General features: G+C 39.0%; 1 protein-coding gene across 1 annotated transcript in view; it reads right to left on the reverse strand.

Annotated features, from left to right (window-relative positions):
* The window catches only part of ARHGEF38 (Rho guanine nucleotide exchange factor 38), a 156610-nt gene that overhangs the window by 10190 nt on the left and 131277 nt on the right, over positions 1–15143 (reverse strand). Inside the window, exons 10-13 of the mRNA XM_032633281.1 lie at positions 7390–7701; positions 1574–1717; positions 540–738; positions 136–395 (exon numbers count right to left, since the gene is read on the reverse strand). Of these exons, the coding sequence (XP_032489172.1) occupies positions 136–395; positions 540–738; positions 1574–1717; positions 7390–7701 (915 nt within the window). The remainder of the gene's footprint in view (positions 1–135; positions 396–539; positions 739–1573; positions 1718–7389; positions 7702–15143) is intronic.

Below are 15143 nucleotides of genomic sequence, written 5' to 3' on the forward strand. Positions count from 1 at the left end.
AAAGGTGCACAGAGAGGAAGTGCTAGAGAGAAGTGCTACAGAGAAGCTGACACTTCCACCAAGTCTCACAGTAAGATAGAACATCTTTCATGATTCCAACAGCCAAGAGTCTTTACATCAGGTTCAAATTCTTACCTGTTCATCTACCTCTTGAAAACTGTCAACATCAGTACCGTTTGTTTCAGACTTCCCACATGTTCCACTAAGAGATGAGCTGCTATCACTTATGCTACCTTCTGGGGTGCCTGTGACACTGTCACTGGCTGGTCGTGAAGACACAAAGAGGCTGATGTTATCAAAATCATCATCACAGAACCTGTTCTCGGCGTCCACCTTCTGCACTTTTGCTGGATTGTAGGGTTTTAGGAAGGAGGAATACACATATCCTTTTATAACTGGATAGGAAATAGAAAGAAGAAACATGGTTATTTATAACTCTTTCCAAACAGTTGCATTTAGAGAAGGACACAGAGGCCCCCTGGGAAAATCTCAACTAGAAGAGAGGTGGAAGTTCTTTGCTTCTTATGAAAAAAACTTACTTCCTGTGTCAACAAGCCACCTGCTGGTACTCCCCAACGGATCCTTCTGTTCCATCACAGCCACCAACTCCCCTTCCAGAAGATTGATGTCATATTCTTGTGTAGCGTTGCACTTGCGCTTAGCTTGGTAGAGTTCCTCTGTACTGTACGTGCATAGAAGTTTGCAGCGGTGAGTGTCATTCTGACGTGGCACTTCTGGCTGGGAGAAGTAAGGAGAGCTTTTGGTTCAGATAGATGTATAATAAAATCCGCACAGATAAATATTGGTAGATATTTCTTCTCTGGAGATTTTTTAACTGTTGAAGTCATACATTGATTAAGGATTATTTCAATGTTGAGGCAGAGATCAAGTTATTATGTGAAAGTATTTAGCTGAGTTATGCAGGGAAAGATTTTCTAGTTAGCACATGAGGGCAGTGTTGTAGAGAAAAAAGAAAATTCAGCTGAGAATACGAAGGCAGAGGTTCTAATCCTTCTTTGACGTTGAACAATTTTTTAATTCTTTGCCATGCTGTAGGCAATCACTTGTGTATTAAGCACTTGATAAATAATATTTAATTAAGTAAATTGTACATGTGCATGTATTTTTCCAGGAAATAATATCAGTAAATTAGGCAGGAGTCAAGAGGCCTGGCCCCTGTCCCAGCTCTGCCACTAAGTGACTTTGAGAAAGCCACTTCATCTCTGCAAACTGGGATTCCTTATTGAGAAAAATGAAAGGTTCGAACTGTAATGATTTTGCTCTATAAAATTCTGTTCATTCATCCAACAGATATTTATAGAGTGCCTACTTTGTGTCAGGCACGATTTAGGCACTTGTTTTGTACACATCATGTACAAAACAGGTAAAAAATCTATGACCTTATGGAGTTCATAGTATAGAGGCTAGAAATAGACAAGAAATTCTACATATAATAAGTAGGTAAACTATAGGATATTAGAATGACATAAGTGATATGGAAAATAATATATTATGATTTGATCAAGGCAAAAAAGTGATAGTCATCATTGTTACTGAATGCTACCAAACTCACCAGAATTTGCACAGTCTTCTTCCTTTCAAAACTAAGTTTCCTCTCAATAAATGTAGCACTGTTACCCTTCACAAAATTCAGATTTTGAACCTCTTCTAGTACTCGATTCTGAATTTCAGAGATGCTTGAAGCCAACAGTGGTACCTGTAGGTAGAAATACGATGTTCACAGACAAATACTTAACCATATTAGGTATTGAATTTAGTAGATCTGTGATGAACAGTGAAAAATTATACCATATTCCACAGTGAAAAATTAGGGCAACATTAAAACTCCTATATCAAAACCATCTAATTTGTTGTCTCCAGAAATCCCACAAAAATGACAAGGATTTTTTTAAAGTTCAAGCTTAAATAAAAGGAAACAGCAGAGAAAAAATTACAATAGCAATAAAATTTTGGGAAGAAAGACTCAGTAATTGATGGCAGTAGTGCTCTCCAATGTGGTGGGGTGGTACAGTAGGAAGGAGAAAAAGGCTAAAACAAGAAACATTGGTTAAGATCCTGTGGTGGTTAAAACAAATAAGCAAATTCTTTGGTATGTTTCCCATCAAGAGGTGGAGTCAATGTCCCCTTCCCTCAAAATTGGGTAGGACTTTATGATTGCCTCAATGAATAGAATGTTGAAATAAATAGAATAAAGGAAGTGATGCTGTTTGACTTTCAAGATTAGGCTAAAAAAGATCATGCAGTTTCTGCTGGTTTCTCTTGGGACACTCACCTTAGGGAGACTTTAGTTGCTATGGAAGAAGTCCAGTTGCACTGTGTCCACCATATCAGAAGACCATGTTGAAAGATGGAGTGGGGAGTGGTGGTGGTGGTGGTGGTGGGATGGGTGGGTGTCTGTGGGGCCCCAGCTATTCCAGTCCCCAGCTGTTTGAGTCTTCTGTCATCTTCCCACCACCAATCTTAGAGGCCTGAGAAAGTCTTTGTGACCACTTCAGCCCCAGCTATTATCTGACTGAGACACTGAGAATGATTACCTGATCCCAATGAACCCCAGAACTATGAGGAACAATAGTAAGAAATGACTATTGGTTGCTTTGTACCACCATGTTTGGTGTAATTTGTTATGCAGATATAGACAACTGGAATTGTTTTGAAGCAGTTGTATCCCCAGATTCTTTCTCCATTTCAGTAATTCTTGGTGATTGCTTCTTCCCTACCTTAGCAGAAGATGAAGTTTTCTTTTCTGCAAATGGTAAAACAGAGAGTATCTAGACTGGGGACACTAGGCACAAATAATGGTGGGGGACTCATGTTAGAAAGAGGGTAATTAAGTGAGTGGATATAGACTGGACCCAGAGACCCTGCCAACCAGGCCTAGCAGTCAACCATTACCCTTTAGGCAGAAAACTTGAAGGGACATGTCTGGAGACTCTGACCAGCCTAAGAGGAAAGACCTAATGGTGCTATCATCAGGAGTTCCCAAATGAAATTGCAGTCAAATTGCTCTACACAGTAGTGGATGCTTAGAGTTTTCAATGCCTATCTAGGTGCTCAATGCTGCCAATTAGTCCTCAACTCTTTATCAGTGGTGAATGATCAAGTATATCAGACATCTAAGTCATAACTATAACAAGAAAGAGTCTTATAAAAATAAAAGCAGGGGCTTCCCTGGTGGCGCAGTGGTTGGGAGTCCGCCTGCTGATGCAGGGGACACGGGTTCGTGCCCCGGTCCGGGAGGATCCCACATGCCGCGGAGCGGCTGGGCCCGTGAGCCATGGCCGCTGAGCCTGCGCGTCTGGAGCCTGTGCTCCGCAATGGGAGAGGCCACAACAGTGAGAGGCCCGCGTACCGCAAAAAAAATAAATAAATAAATAAATAAATAAAAGCAACCTGTTTTCATCTTAAGAAAGCCAAAAACAACTTTCAAAAATTAAAATCATGGGAACAGAAATAAGAATAAATCAAAAGATGGGTTTGAAGATTAAGTAGGAAATTTTCTTAGGAAGTAGAGCAAAGCAATAAAGAGATAGAAAATAAGTGGAGAAAGATACAAGATTAGTGGAACAACCCAGGAATTTCAGAAAGAGAGTAAAGAGAAAGGGTAGAGAGAAAAATCCATGAAATGTTCAAAATTTCTAGAAGCGGAAGACATAAATTTTCAGGTTGAAAGGATCCCACAAAGTATCTGACACACCAAGGTTCATCATCATTAAATTTAAGACTGATGAAGACAATAAGAAAATTCCATAAACTTTTAGAATGGGATAGGGTGGGGAAAGTGCATACAAAGAACCAAGAACCAAAATGCACCCAGAGTTCTCAACAGAAACAGTGGAAGCTAGAAGACAATGGAACAATGGAATGCTTTCAAATTCAGGAAGAACAACTTAAAATTTTACACCCAGCCAAACTATCAATTAAATATGATGATAGTATAAAGACATTTTCTGATATTTGAGGTGTCAAAATATTAACCTCCCAATTTTCCTTTCTTAAGAAACTACTCAAAAATTTGCTCCCCCAAATAAAGACAGAAAGCAAGAAAGAAGGTCAACATGGGATAAGGAAATGTGAGATCCCACACAGAAGAGTGGTAAAGGGATTCCCCAGAATGATGAGGAAGTGTAATCCCAGGATTACAGTTATTATGAGATAAAAAAGATAAGTTCTCTAAGAGATTTCTGCAAAAAGACACAATTAATAGAATATATCACACATCTGAATGTCTTAAGAAGTGATCCAGTCAAACTGGCAGATAAAGTTAGGCAAATGAAAATTAAGCTGATAAAAGACAAACACAATTCTTAACTTTAAGAAAAACAAAAATGCTATACATAAAAGAAAAAGTAATCATAGTGTGGTATTGCTGAACTCTAACCAGCATTCACTTTGTGTGCTGAATATCTTTTGTTTGTTTTTTCAAATTTATTCTTTTCTCATTTCCATCCTGCTCTGTGCTCTGGAAGGCTGACCAGTATAGAGTGTGTCAACAGCTTCCTTGCACTCTTGTTTCCAGATGGGTTCTTGCAATGAGAAGCACCCACAGGAAATCAGAATAAGGGAGGAAAGTGAGATAAGGAAATTTATTTCCCAATAAATTTCTTTAATATTTATTGCTTTCTGTAGTGTTGACTGATAGTCACAGATCCTGTCAGGTAAACCTTTCCATTTAGCTCTCTCTGCACATTCCTATAGCTACTCCTTCCCCATGTCCCTTTGAAGACTGGGTGTTTTAAGGCTCCTTCTTTTATTTTACTGTATATAATCTTTTAAGTTACACTTCAACTTTAAAAGTTTAAAAATAGGGGACTGATAAGAGAAATGCAAATCAAAACCACATGAGATATCACTTCATACCCACTAAGATAGCCATAGTAAAAAAGACAGATGTGAGGAAATTGGAACCCTCAATCATTGCTGTTGAGAATGTAAAATAGTGCAGCCACTTTGAAAAACAGACTGGCATTTATTCAAAAGGTTAACACAGAGTTACCATATGATCCAGCAATTCCACTCCTAGGTATATACCCAAGAGAAATGGAAACATACATCCACTAAGAACTTGAATGTTCATAGCAGCATTGTTCATAATAGCCAAAAAGTGGAAATAACCTAAATGTTCATCAACTGATGAATGGACAAATAAAATGTGGCATATCCATACAATGTAATATTATTTGGCAATAAAAGGAATTAAGTTCTGAAACACACTGCAACATGGATGGAACTTGAAAACATTGTGTTAAGTGAAAGAAGACACTCACAAAGAACTACATGTTGTATAATTCTGTTTATGCCACATGTCCAGTATAAGCATATATGTAGAGACAGAAAGTAGATTGGTGGCTGTCTGGGACTGGGGAGGTTAGGGGGAAATGTGGAGTCACTGCTAGTGGTACAGAGTTTCTTTTGGGGGTGATGACAATATTCTAAAAATTGATTGTGGTGATGGGTTTCACAACTCTCACGAATATACAAAAACCATTGAGTTGTACATTTTAAATGGGTGGAGTGTATGGTATGTGAATTATATCTCAATAAAGTTGTTACCAAAAAAATAGGAGGCTGATTACACACTATTGTACAACTATGCAGTGGACTAATATACAGCTGTAAAATAAATGAGGAAGCTCTCTATGTACTGACATGGATGTTAAAAGCAAGTTGCAGAATGTACTATAGTTTGCTAGTTTGTGTAGGAAATAAAAATATATATTTGCATTTACTTTTAATGGCACAAAGAAACTCTAAGTATATAAAAATGAACTAATATCAGTTGGGATGAGAGCAGGAGTTGGAGGGGTTTGGACACAGAATGAGTAGGGGACTGCTTACTTATTTTTAAATAGTTCTTCCTTTTGAGCCAAGTAAATGTAGCACCTCTTTATTCAACTTAATTTAATTCAGATGATAAGTTAAAAGTTAATTAAATATACAATAAAAAGTAAAGTAGGGACAATTAATTTTCCTCCAAATGTCCATTAAATATCACACGAGCTGAATGATAAGTAATACACTTGAAATGAAGGGCCAAGAAACGAAGCTGATTTTTTTTTTAATTAATTAATTTATTTATTTATTTTTGGCTGTGCTGAGTCTTCATTTCTGTGCAAGGGCTTTCTCTAGTTGTGGCAAGCGGGGGCCCCTCTTCATAGCGGTGCGCGGGCCTCTCACTGTCACGGCCTCTCTTGCTGCGGAGCACAGGCTCCAGACGCGCAGGCTCAGTAGTTGTGGCTCACGGGCCCAGTTGCTCCGCGGCATGTGGGATCCTCCCGGACCGGGGCACGAACCCGGGTTCCCTGCATCGGCAGGCGGACTCTCAACCACTGCGCCACCAGGGAAGCCCACGAAGCTGATTTTTTAAAAATTGATATTAGGTTGTAAATATCTTTCTTCCTCTTCAGAAAATAATTATAAGGACTTCCCTGGTGGTCCGGTGTAAAGAATCTGCTTTACAATGCAGGGGATGTGGGTTCAATCCCTGGTCAGGGAACTAAAATCCCACATGCCGCAGGGCAACTAAGCCCACGCGCCACAGCTACTGAGCTCTGCGTGCTTCAGCGAGAGAGCCCACGTGCCGCGAACTACAGAGCCCACGTGCCACAACTACAGAAGAGAAAACCCGCGTGCCACAAGCTAGAGAGAAGCCCACACACCACAACAAAGAGCCCGCGCGCTGCAGCAAAAGATCCTGTATGCCTCAGAGAAGATCCCGTGTGCTGCAACTAAGACCCAAGGCAGCCAAAAAATAAATAAATAAATCTTTAAAAAAAAGAAAATAGTTCTAAAATCATACCCTAATGGAAAGCTAAGATACATACATATATTTATACATATATATATATATATATTTTTTTTTTTTTCCACACACACATCAGGCTTCTCTTCTTTGAAGGAAAACAAAAGCAAAACAAAGACTGGTTTGACTGATATCCTATTTCTGTCATTACGGTGAGATGGTCTTATTTTTGGATCCATGTCTCAGTCATGGTTAACATTTAAAAACGGTTGAATGGGAAGAGAATACAAAATATAAGTTGATAAGCTTCAACATAGCATCAGGCAGATGGAGCTACATTGGTTCCATCAATGAGGGGAGCAAAGCGGAAAGATGTTTGGTGTTTGAAAAGGACTTTCCAAAAAGAGCTCCAAGGGTATAAGTCACAGCAAACCAGCACTAGGAAAATTGATTTTACCGTCCTGTTCAGAAGAGCGATAAGGAGCAGAATATTCTCTGACTGGCGTCAGCTAAAATAGAAGCCACACCATACACTACACTCAGGCACGCTATGAGCAGGCTGCTTTGCATGCTGTGCTTTCTGACAGATTCCGTAGGCCAAGGTAGCCAAGTGCTGATGCTGTGCTTACCGGCACCACCGTGGAATAAACCCTCTGGGCCACAAGCATCAGGTCCCTGAGGAGGGTGATGAAACTGCACAGGCAGTTCAACAGAATCTTCCGCGCGGCCCGGTTGAACACCTGGAGCTCTTCCACAAGCTGGGCATTGAGGGCCTCATATTCCCTTTTGGCCAAGTCTGACTCATCCGCCACCACCCGCTGCAGGTAGCTGTTGTAGTCTAGCAGTTTGTCATAGCGTTTCTGGATTAGCTTCTGGGGCCCTGGGAATAGGGACCGCAGGGCTGACAGGGGCGTCAGGACAAGCTTCTGCAAATGAGCTGCCTGCCAAAAGAGTGAAACAATCCCATCACAGAAGGAGGAACACCCAATACCATGTCTGGAGTTGTTATCAGTAGGCTTACCTCCTCCCTGCAGCAGCACAGAGGAAGGCAGGAAAGTATCTAGACAAGTTGAAAGAGCATGGGATCATTTTTTTTGTCTAGCTAAACCTGTTCAAGGACTTAAAACAGCAACTCTAGACTCTAACGTTGAACCTGAAGAGTGAACAGGAAGAAGAATACAAAAGTTGAAACCTGCACACCCAAACTACGCTCCACCCTTCTCTCTACAGCCATTGGTTTTGTCAGTGGGGTCACCTCCCACAACACTTGCGCCTTCCCCTTCTTTCTAATCCCAGAGCCAACTGGAGCTTCTCCAGAACATGGGCTAGGGGGTAATCTCCACCTTTGACTACCAAGACTGCATAATTTATTCACATATCATTCCCTTTCTTTGCTACTAATAAAAGGAAGACAATTGGTCTTAGGAGAGGTTGTATCTTACTCCTCCCACATCTACCCCAATTCCCTGGCTACCCTGGTGGCTGATTTTGGTAGTGGAATCCTATCCCCTATACAGATAGTCCCCCCTTATTACAGGTATTTTGTTCCTGTTATAGAAATGACCAGAGAGTTATTGCTTCCTCTTTAAAGACTTTGAAGGATTAAGCTGATGCTGATTCTGTGTCCTAAATTGCTATATTTTTAGGTCTGAGTCATTGAAAATGAACATTGTATTAATGCCTAACTCCATGCCAGCAACTGAGAACCCTAGATTTAATTTCTTCTATTTCTCTTTCCTCCCCTCTATTCTGAAGTACACTAGTATCCTATGTTTGCTGACTGCCCAAATTTATCACATATGCTTGGGTGTCATGATTATGTTATGGCAATTTGGAAGTAGTTTTCTCTTTTGTACCCTGAAAGATGTTCTAGGGAATCCGCATCTGAGCAGCAGCTTGTATTAATTAAGTGACCTCTAGTAAGTTTGTCTGAACTCATGGGAAATCTAGAAGAGGAGGGAGACCGATCTCTTACTGGCACAAGCTATCGCCAACACAGATTAAATTTGATGTCTAGCTTATAAAATAATCATTATATACCTGCAGACTATTTAATGAGCCCTTCAACTAAGCGAAGAATCTATTTACTGTTCTGGGATAAATTACTGTGTTTGTGACATACTTGAATTCTACAGGTAATCTAATTACAAAATTACAATATAATTACAATATATAAGTCCTATGACCCACAGACATGAACCAGTTCATCTGTACCTGGGAATTATGGTTGGAATGAATAAGAATCAGATTTTATTCTAATATTCTGTGCTATACAAAATATGTAGATAGGTACCTCTCATGATTAGATAAAAACAATTGCTCTGCCTTTAGGTAGATTCGAGCTCTTAATATTTGACTTTTAAAAAGAGTTCAGGGGCTTCCCTGGTGGCGCAGTGGTTGAGAGTCCCCCTGCCGATGCAGGGGATACGGGTTCGTGCCCTGGTCCGAGAAGATCCCACTTGCCGCAGAGCAGCTGGGCCCGTGAGCCATGGCCGCTGACCCTGAGCGTCCGGAGCCTGTGCTCCGCAGCAGGAGAGGCCACAACAGTGAGAGGCCCGAGTACCGCAAAAAAAAAAAGTTCAATATACCTTACCATAAAAAGGTACTTCTATATTGAGCTTTCTGACAATTATTTTAATTGAGCATACTTTATCATCCTGTGATTTTATGCAAGGTAGGGAAGGACACCTTCTTTTTCATTCTGTCAAGTTCTGGGTCATGCTTGATGAAGGAGAAGTTATATACCATGCTCTTCCTGGTGTTCAATAAATAGTTATTACCTTAACTAATGTCAGCATTAAGCTAGAGAGCAAAGCCTTAAGGACTTTTCTAAAATGTGCTTACTGTAATTAAGCCCAGAAAACATATAAAGAACTAGGCACACTTCTTCTATTTAACATGTTGTAGAGACTGACTTTCTCCTTTCTCTCTCTCTCTCTCTCCCTTCCTCTCTCTCATCCATCTAATCTACCATGTTAGTTCAGATGTAATCGTGACTTTCCATTCCCCAGTGCCAGGAAAGCTAGGTGCTTCTGGGTATTTTTCTACTGGAGTTGGTACTGTGGCAGTATCCCTTCCCAGGATTCGGAAATATGAGATGGGGGACGTTACTGGGATTTAGAGCCTGGTAGGAAAGCTAAACATCCTCGAACACAAGGGTAACTCAATGAAGATTTGTCTGACCCCAAATACCAATAATACCATTGCAAAAATGCCAGTTTCAAGGATCTTCAAGATGACGGAGTCTATTATATTTTTTATATAATCCTTGAAATACTACTATGAAATAATAATACCTGCGGAACACAAGATACTAAATTAATTTTAGTATTACTCACTGGTTTGCCACCCAAATACTTTCTTGGCTCAAGCATTTTTTTTTTTTACATCTTTATTGGAGTATAATTGCTTTACAATGGTGTGTTAGTTTCTGCTTTATAACAAAGTGAATCAGTTATACATATACATATGTTCTCATATCTCTTCCCTCTTGCGTCTCCCTCCCTCCCACACTCCCTATCCCCCCGCTCTAGGTGGTCACAAAGCACCGAGCTGATCTCCCTGTGCTATGAGGCTGCTTCCCACTAGCTATCTATTTTACGTTTGGTAGTGTATATATGTCTATGTCACTCTCTCACTTTGTCACAGCTTACCCTTCCCCCTCCCCATATCCTCAAGTCCATTCTCTAGTAGGTCTGTGTCTTTATTCCTGTCCTACCCCTAGGTTCTTCATGACAGTTTTTCTTCCTTAGATTCCATATATATGTGTTAACACATGGCATTTGTCTTTCTCTTTCTGACTTACTTCACTCTGTATGACAGATTCTAGGTCCATCTACCTCACTACAAATAGCTCAATTTCGTTTCTTTTTATGGCTGAGTAATATTCCATTGTATATATGTGCCACATCTTCTTTATCCATTCATCCGATGATGGACACTTAGGTTGTTTCCATCTCCGGGCTATTGTAAGTAGAGCTGCAATGAACATTTTGGTACCTGACTCTTTTTGAATTATGGTTTTATCAGGGTATATGCCCAGTAGTGGGATTGCTGGGTCACATGGTAGTTATATTTGTAGTTTTATAAGGAACCTCCATACTGTTCTCCATAGTGGCTCTACCAATTCACATTCCCACCAGCAGTGAAAGAGTGCTCCCTTTTCTCCACACCCTCTCCAGGAATTATTGTTTCTAGATTTTTTGATGAAGGCCATTCTGACCAGTGTGAGATGATATCTCATTGTAGTTTTGATATGCATTTCTCTAATGATTAATGATGTTGAGTATCCTTTCATATGTTTGTTGGCACTCTGTATATCTTCTTTGGAGAAATTTCTATTTAGGTCTTCTGCCCATTTTTGGATTGGGTTGTTTGTTTTTTTGTTACTGAGCTGCATGAGCTGCTTGTAAATTTTGGAGATTAATCCTTTGTCAGTTGTTTCATCTGCAAATATTTTATCCCATTCTGAGGGTTGTCTTTTGGTCTTCTTTATGGTTTCCTTTGCTGTGCAAAAGCTTTGCAGTTTCATTAGGTCCCATTTGTTTATTTTTGTTTTTAATTCCATTTCTCTAAGAGGTGGGTCAAAAAGGATCTTGCTGTGATTTATGTCATAGAGTGTTCTGCCTGTGTTTTCCTCTATGAGTTTGATCGTTTCTGGCCCTACATTTAGGTCTTTAATCCATTTTGAGCTCACTTTTGTGTATGGTGTTAGGGAGTGTTCTAATCTCATTCTTTTACATATACCTGTCCAGTTTTCCCAGGACCACTTACTGAAGAGGCTGTCCTTTCTCCATTGTACATTCCTTCCTCCTTTATCAAAGATAAGGTGACCATATGTGCGTGAACTTTCTATCCTGTTCCATTGATCTATCTTTCTGTTTTTGTGCCAGTACCATACTGTCTTGATTACTGTAGCTTTGTAGTATAGTCTGAAGTCAGGGAGCCTGATTCCTCCAGCTCCGTTTTTCGTTCTCAAGATTGTTTTGACTATTCGGGGTCCTTTGTGTTTCCATACAAATTGTGAAAATTTTTGTTCCAGTTCTGTGAAAAATGCCAGTGGTAGTTTGACAGGGATTGCATTGAATCTGTAGATTGCTTTGGGTAGTAGAGTCATTTTCACAATGTTGATACTTCCAATCCAAGAACATGGTATATCTCTCCATCTATTTGTATCATCTTTAATTTCTTTCATCAGTGTCTTATAATTTTCTGCATACAGGTCTTTTGTCTCCCTAGGTAGGTTTATTCCTAGGTATTTTATTCTTTTTGTTGCAATGGTAAATGGGAGTGTTTTCTTGATTTCACTTTCAGATTTTTCATCATTAGTGTATAGGAATGCCAGAGATTTCTGTGCATTAATTTTGTATCCTGCTACTTTACCAAATTCATTGATTAGCTCTAGTAGTTTTCTGGTAGCATCTTTAGGATCCTGTATGTATAGTATCATGTCATCTGCAAACAGTGACAGCTTTACTTCTTCTTATCCGATTTGGATTCTTGTATTTCCTTTTCTTCTCTGATTGCTGTGGCTACAACTTCCAAAACTATGTTGAATAAGAGTGGTGAGAGTGGGCAACCTTGTCTTGTTCCTGATCTTAGTGGAAATGCTTTCAGTTTTTCACCATTGAGGACGATGTTGGCTGTGGGTTTGTCATATATGGCCTTTATTATGCTGAGGAAAGTTCCCTCTATGCCTACTTTCTGCAGGGTTTTTTTTTATCACAAATGGGTGTTGAATTTTGTCGAAAGCTTTCTCTGCATCTATTGAGATGACCATATGGTTTTCCTCCTTCAATTTGTTAATATGGTGTATCACATTGATTGCTTTGTGTATATTGAAGAATCCTTGCATTCCTGAAATAAACCCCACTTGATCATGGTGTATAATCCTCTTAATGTGCTGTTGGATTCTGTTTGCTAGTATTTTGTTGTGGAGTTTTGCATCTGTGTTCATCAGTGATATTGGCCTGTAATTTTCTTTCTTTGTGACATCTTTTTCTGGTTTTGGTATCAGGGTGATGGTGGCCTCGTAGAATGAGTTTCGGAGTGTTACTCCCTCTGCTATATTTTGGAAGAGTTTGAGAAGGATAGGTGTTAGCTCTTCTCTAAATGTTTGATAGAATTCGCCTGTGAAGCCATCTGGTTCTGGGCTTTTTTTGTTGGAAGATTTTTAATCACAGTTTCAATTTCATTACTTGTGATTGGTCTGTTCATATTTTCTATTTCTTCCTGATTCAGTCTTGGCACGTTGTGCATTTCTAAGAATTTGTCCATTTCTTCCAGGTTGTCCATTTTATTGGCATAGAGTTGCTTGTAGTAATGTCTCATGATCTTTTGTATTTCTGCAGTGTCAGTTGTTACTTCTCCTTTTTCATTTCTAATTCTATGGATTTGAGTCTTCTTCTCCCTTTTTTTCTTGATGAGTCTGGTTAATGGTTTATCAATTTTGTTTATCTTCTCAAAGAACCAGCTTTTAGTTTTATTGATCTTTGCTATCTCTTCCTTCATTTCTTTTTCATTTATTTCTGATCTGATCTTTATGATTTCTTTCCTTCTGCTAACTTTAGGGTTTTTTTTTTCTTCTTTCTCTAATTGCTTTAGGTGCAAGGTTAGGTTGTTTATTCAAGGTGTTTCCTGTTTCTTAAGGTAGGATTGTATTGCTATAAACTTCCCTCTTACAACTGCTTTTGCTGCATCCCATAGGTTTTGGGTTGTCGTGTCTCCATTGTCATTTGTTTCTAGGTATTTTTTTGATTTCCTCTTTGATTTCTTCAGTGATCACTTCGTTATTAAGTAGTGTATTGTTTAGCCTCCATGTGTTTGTATGTTTTACAGATCTTTTCCTGTACTTGATATCTAGTCTCATAGCATTGTGTTCGGAAAAGATACTTGATACAATTTCAATTTTCTTAAATTTACCAAGGCTTCATTTGTGACCAAAGGTATGATTTATCCTGGAGAATGTTCCATGAGTACTTGAGAAAAATGTGTATTCTGTTGTCTTTGGATGGAATGTTCTATAAATATCAATTAAGTCCATCTTCTTTAATGTATCATTTAAAGCTTGTGTTTCCTTATTTATTTTCATTTTGGAAAATCTGTCCGTTGGTGAAAATGGGGTGTTAAAGTCCCCTACTATGAATGTGTTACTGTCGATTTCCCCTTTTATGGCTGTTCGTATTTGCCTTACGTATTGAGGTGCTCCTATGTTGGATGCATAAATATTTACAATTGTTATATTTTCTTCTTGGATCGATCCCATGATCATTATGTCATGTCCTTCTTTGTCTCTTCTAATAGTCTTTATTTTAAAGTCTATTTTGTCTGATATGAGAATTGCTACCCCAGCTTTCTTTTGGTTTCCATTTGCATGGAATATCTTTTCCCATCCCCTCACTTTCAGTCTGTATGTATCTCTAGGTCTGAAGTGGGTCTCTTGTAGACAGCATATATATGGGTCTTGTTTTTGTATCCATTCAGCCAGTCTGTGTCTTTTGGTGGGAGCATTTAATCCTTTTACATTTAAGGTAATTATCGATATGTATGTTCCTATTACCATTTTCTGAATTGTTTTGGGTTTGTTATTGTAAGTCTTTTCTTTCTCTTGTGTTTCTTGCCTAGAGAAGATCCTTTAGCATTTGTTGTAAAGCTGGTTTGGTGGTGCTAAACTCTCTCAGCTTTTGCTTGTCTGTAAAGGTTTTAATTTCTCCATCAAATCTGAATTAGATCCTTGCTGGGTAGAGTAATCTTGGTTGTACGTTTTTCTCCTTCATCATTTTAAATATGTCTTGCCACTCCCTTCTGGCTTGCAGAGTTTCTGCTGAAAGATCAGCTGCTAACCTTATGGGGATTCCCTTGTGTGTTATTTGTCGTTTTTCCCTTGCTGCTTTTAATATGTTTTCTTTGTATTTAATTTTTGACAGTTTGATTAATATGTGTCTCGGCATGTTTCTCCTTGGATTTATCCTGTATGGGACTCTCTGTGCTTCCTGGACTTGATTAACTATTTCCTTTCCCATATTAGGGAAGTTTTCAAAATAATCTCTTCAAATATTTTCTCAGTCCCTTTTTTTTTGTCTTCTTCTTCTGGAAACCCTATAATTCGTATGTTGGTTCATTTAATGTTGTCCCAGATGTCTCTGAGGCTGTCCTCAGTTCTTTTCATTCTTTTTTCTTTATTCTGCTCTGCAGTAGTTATTTCCACTCTTTTATCTTCCAGGTCACTTATCTGTTCTTCTGCCTCTGTTATTCTGCTATTGACCCCTTCTAGAGTATTTTTAATTTCATTTATTGTGTTGTTCATCATTGCTTGTTTCATCTTTAGTTCTTCTAGGTCCTTGTTAAATGTTTCTTGCTTTTTCTCTGTTCTATTTCCAAGATT

This window comes from Phocoena sinus, chromosome 5 (genome assembly GCF_008692025.1).
Source record: "Phocoena sinus isolate mPhoSin1 chromosome 5, mPhoSin1.pri, whole genome shotgun sequence".
Classification (NCBI taxonomy): Eukaryota; Metazoa; Chordata; class Mammalia; order Artiodactyla; family Phocoenidae; genus Phocoena; species Phocoena sinus.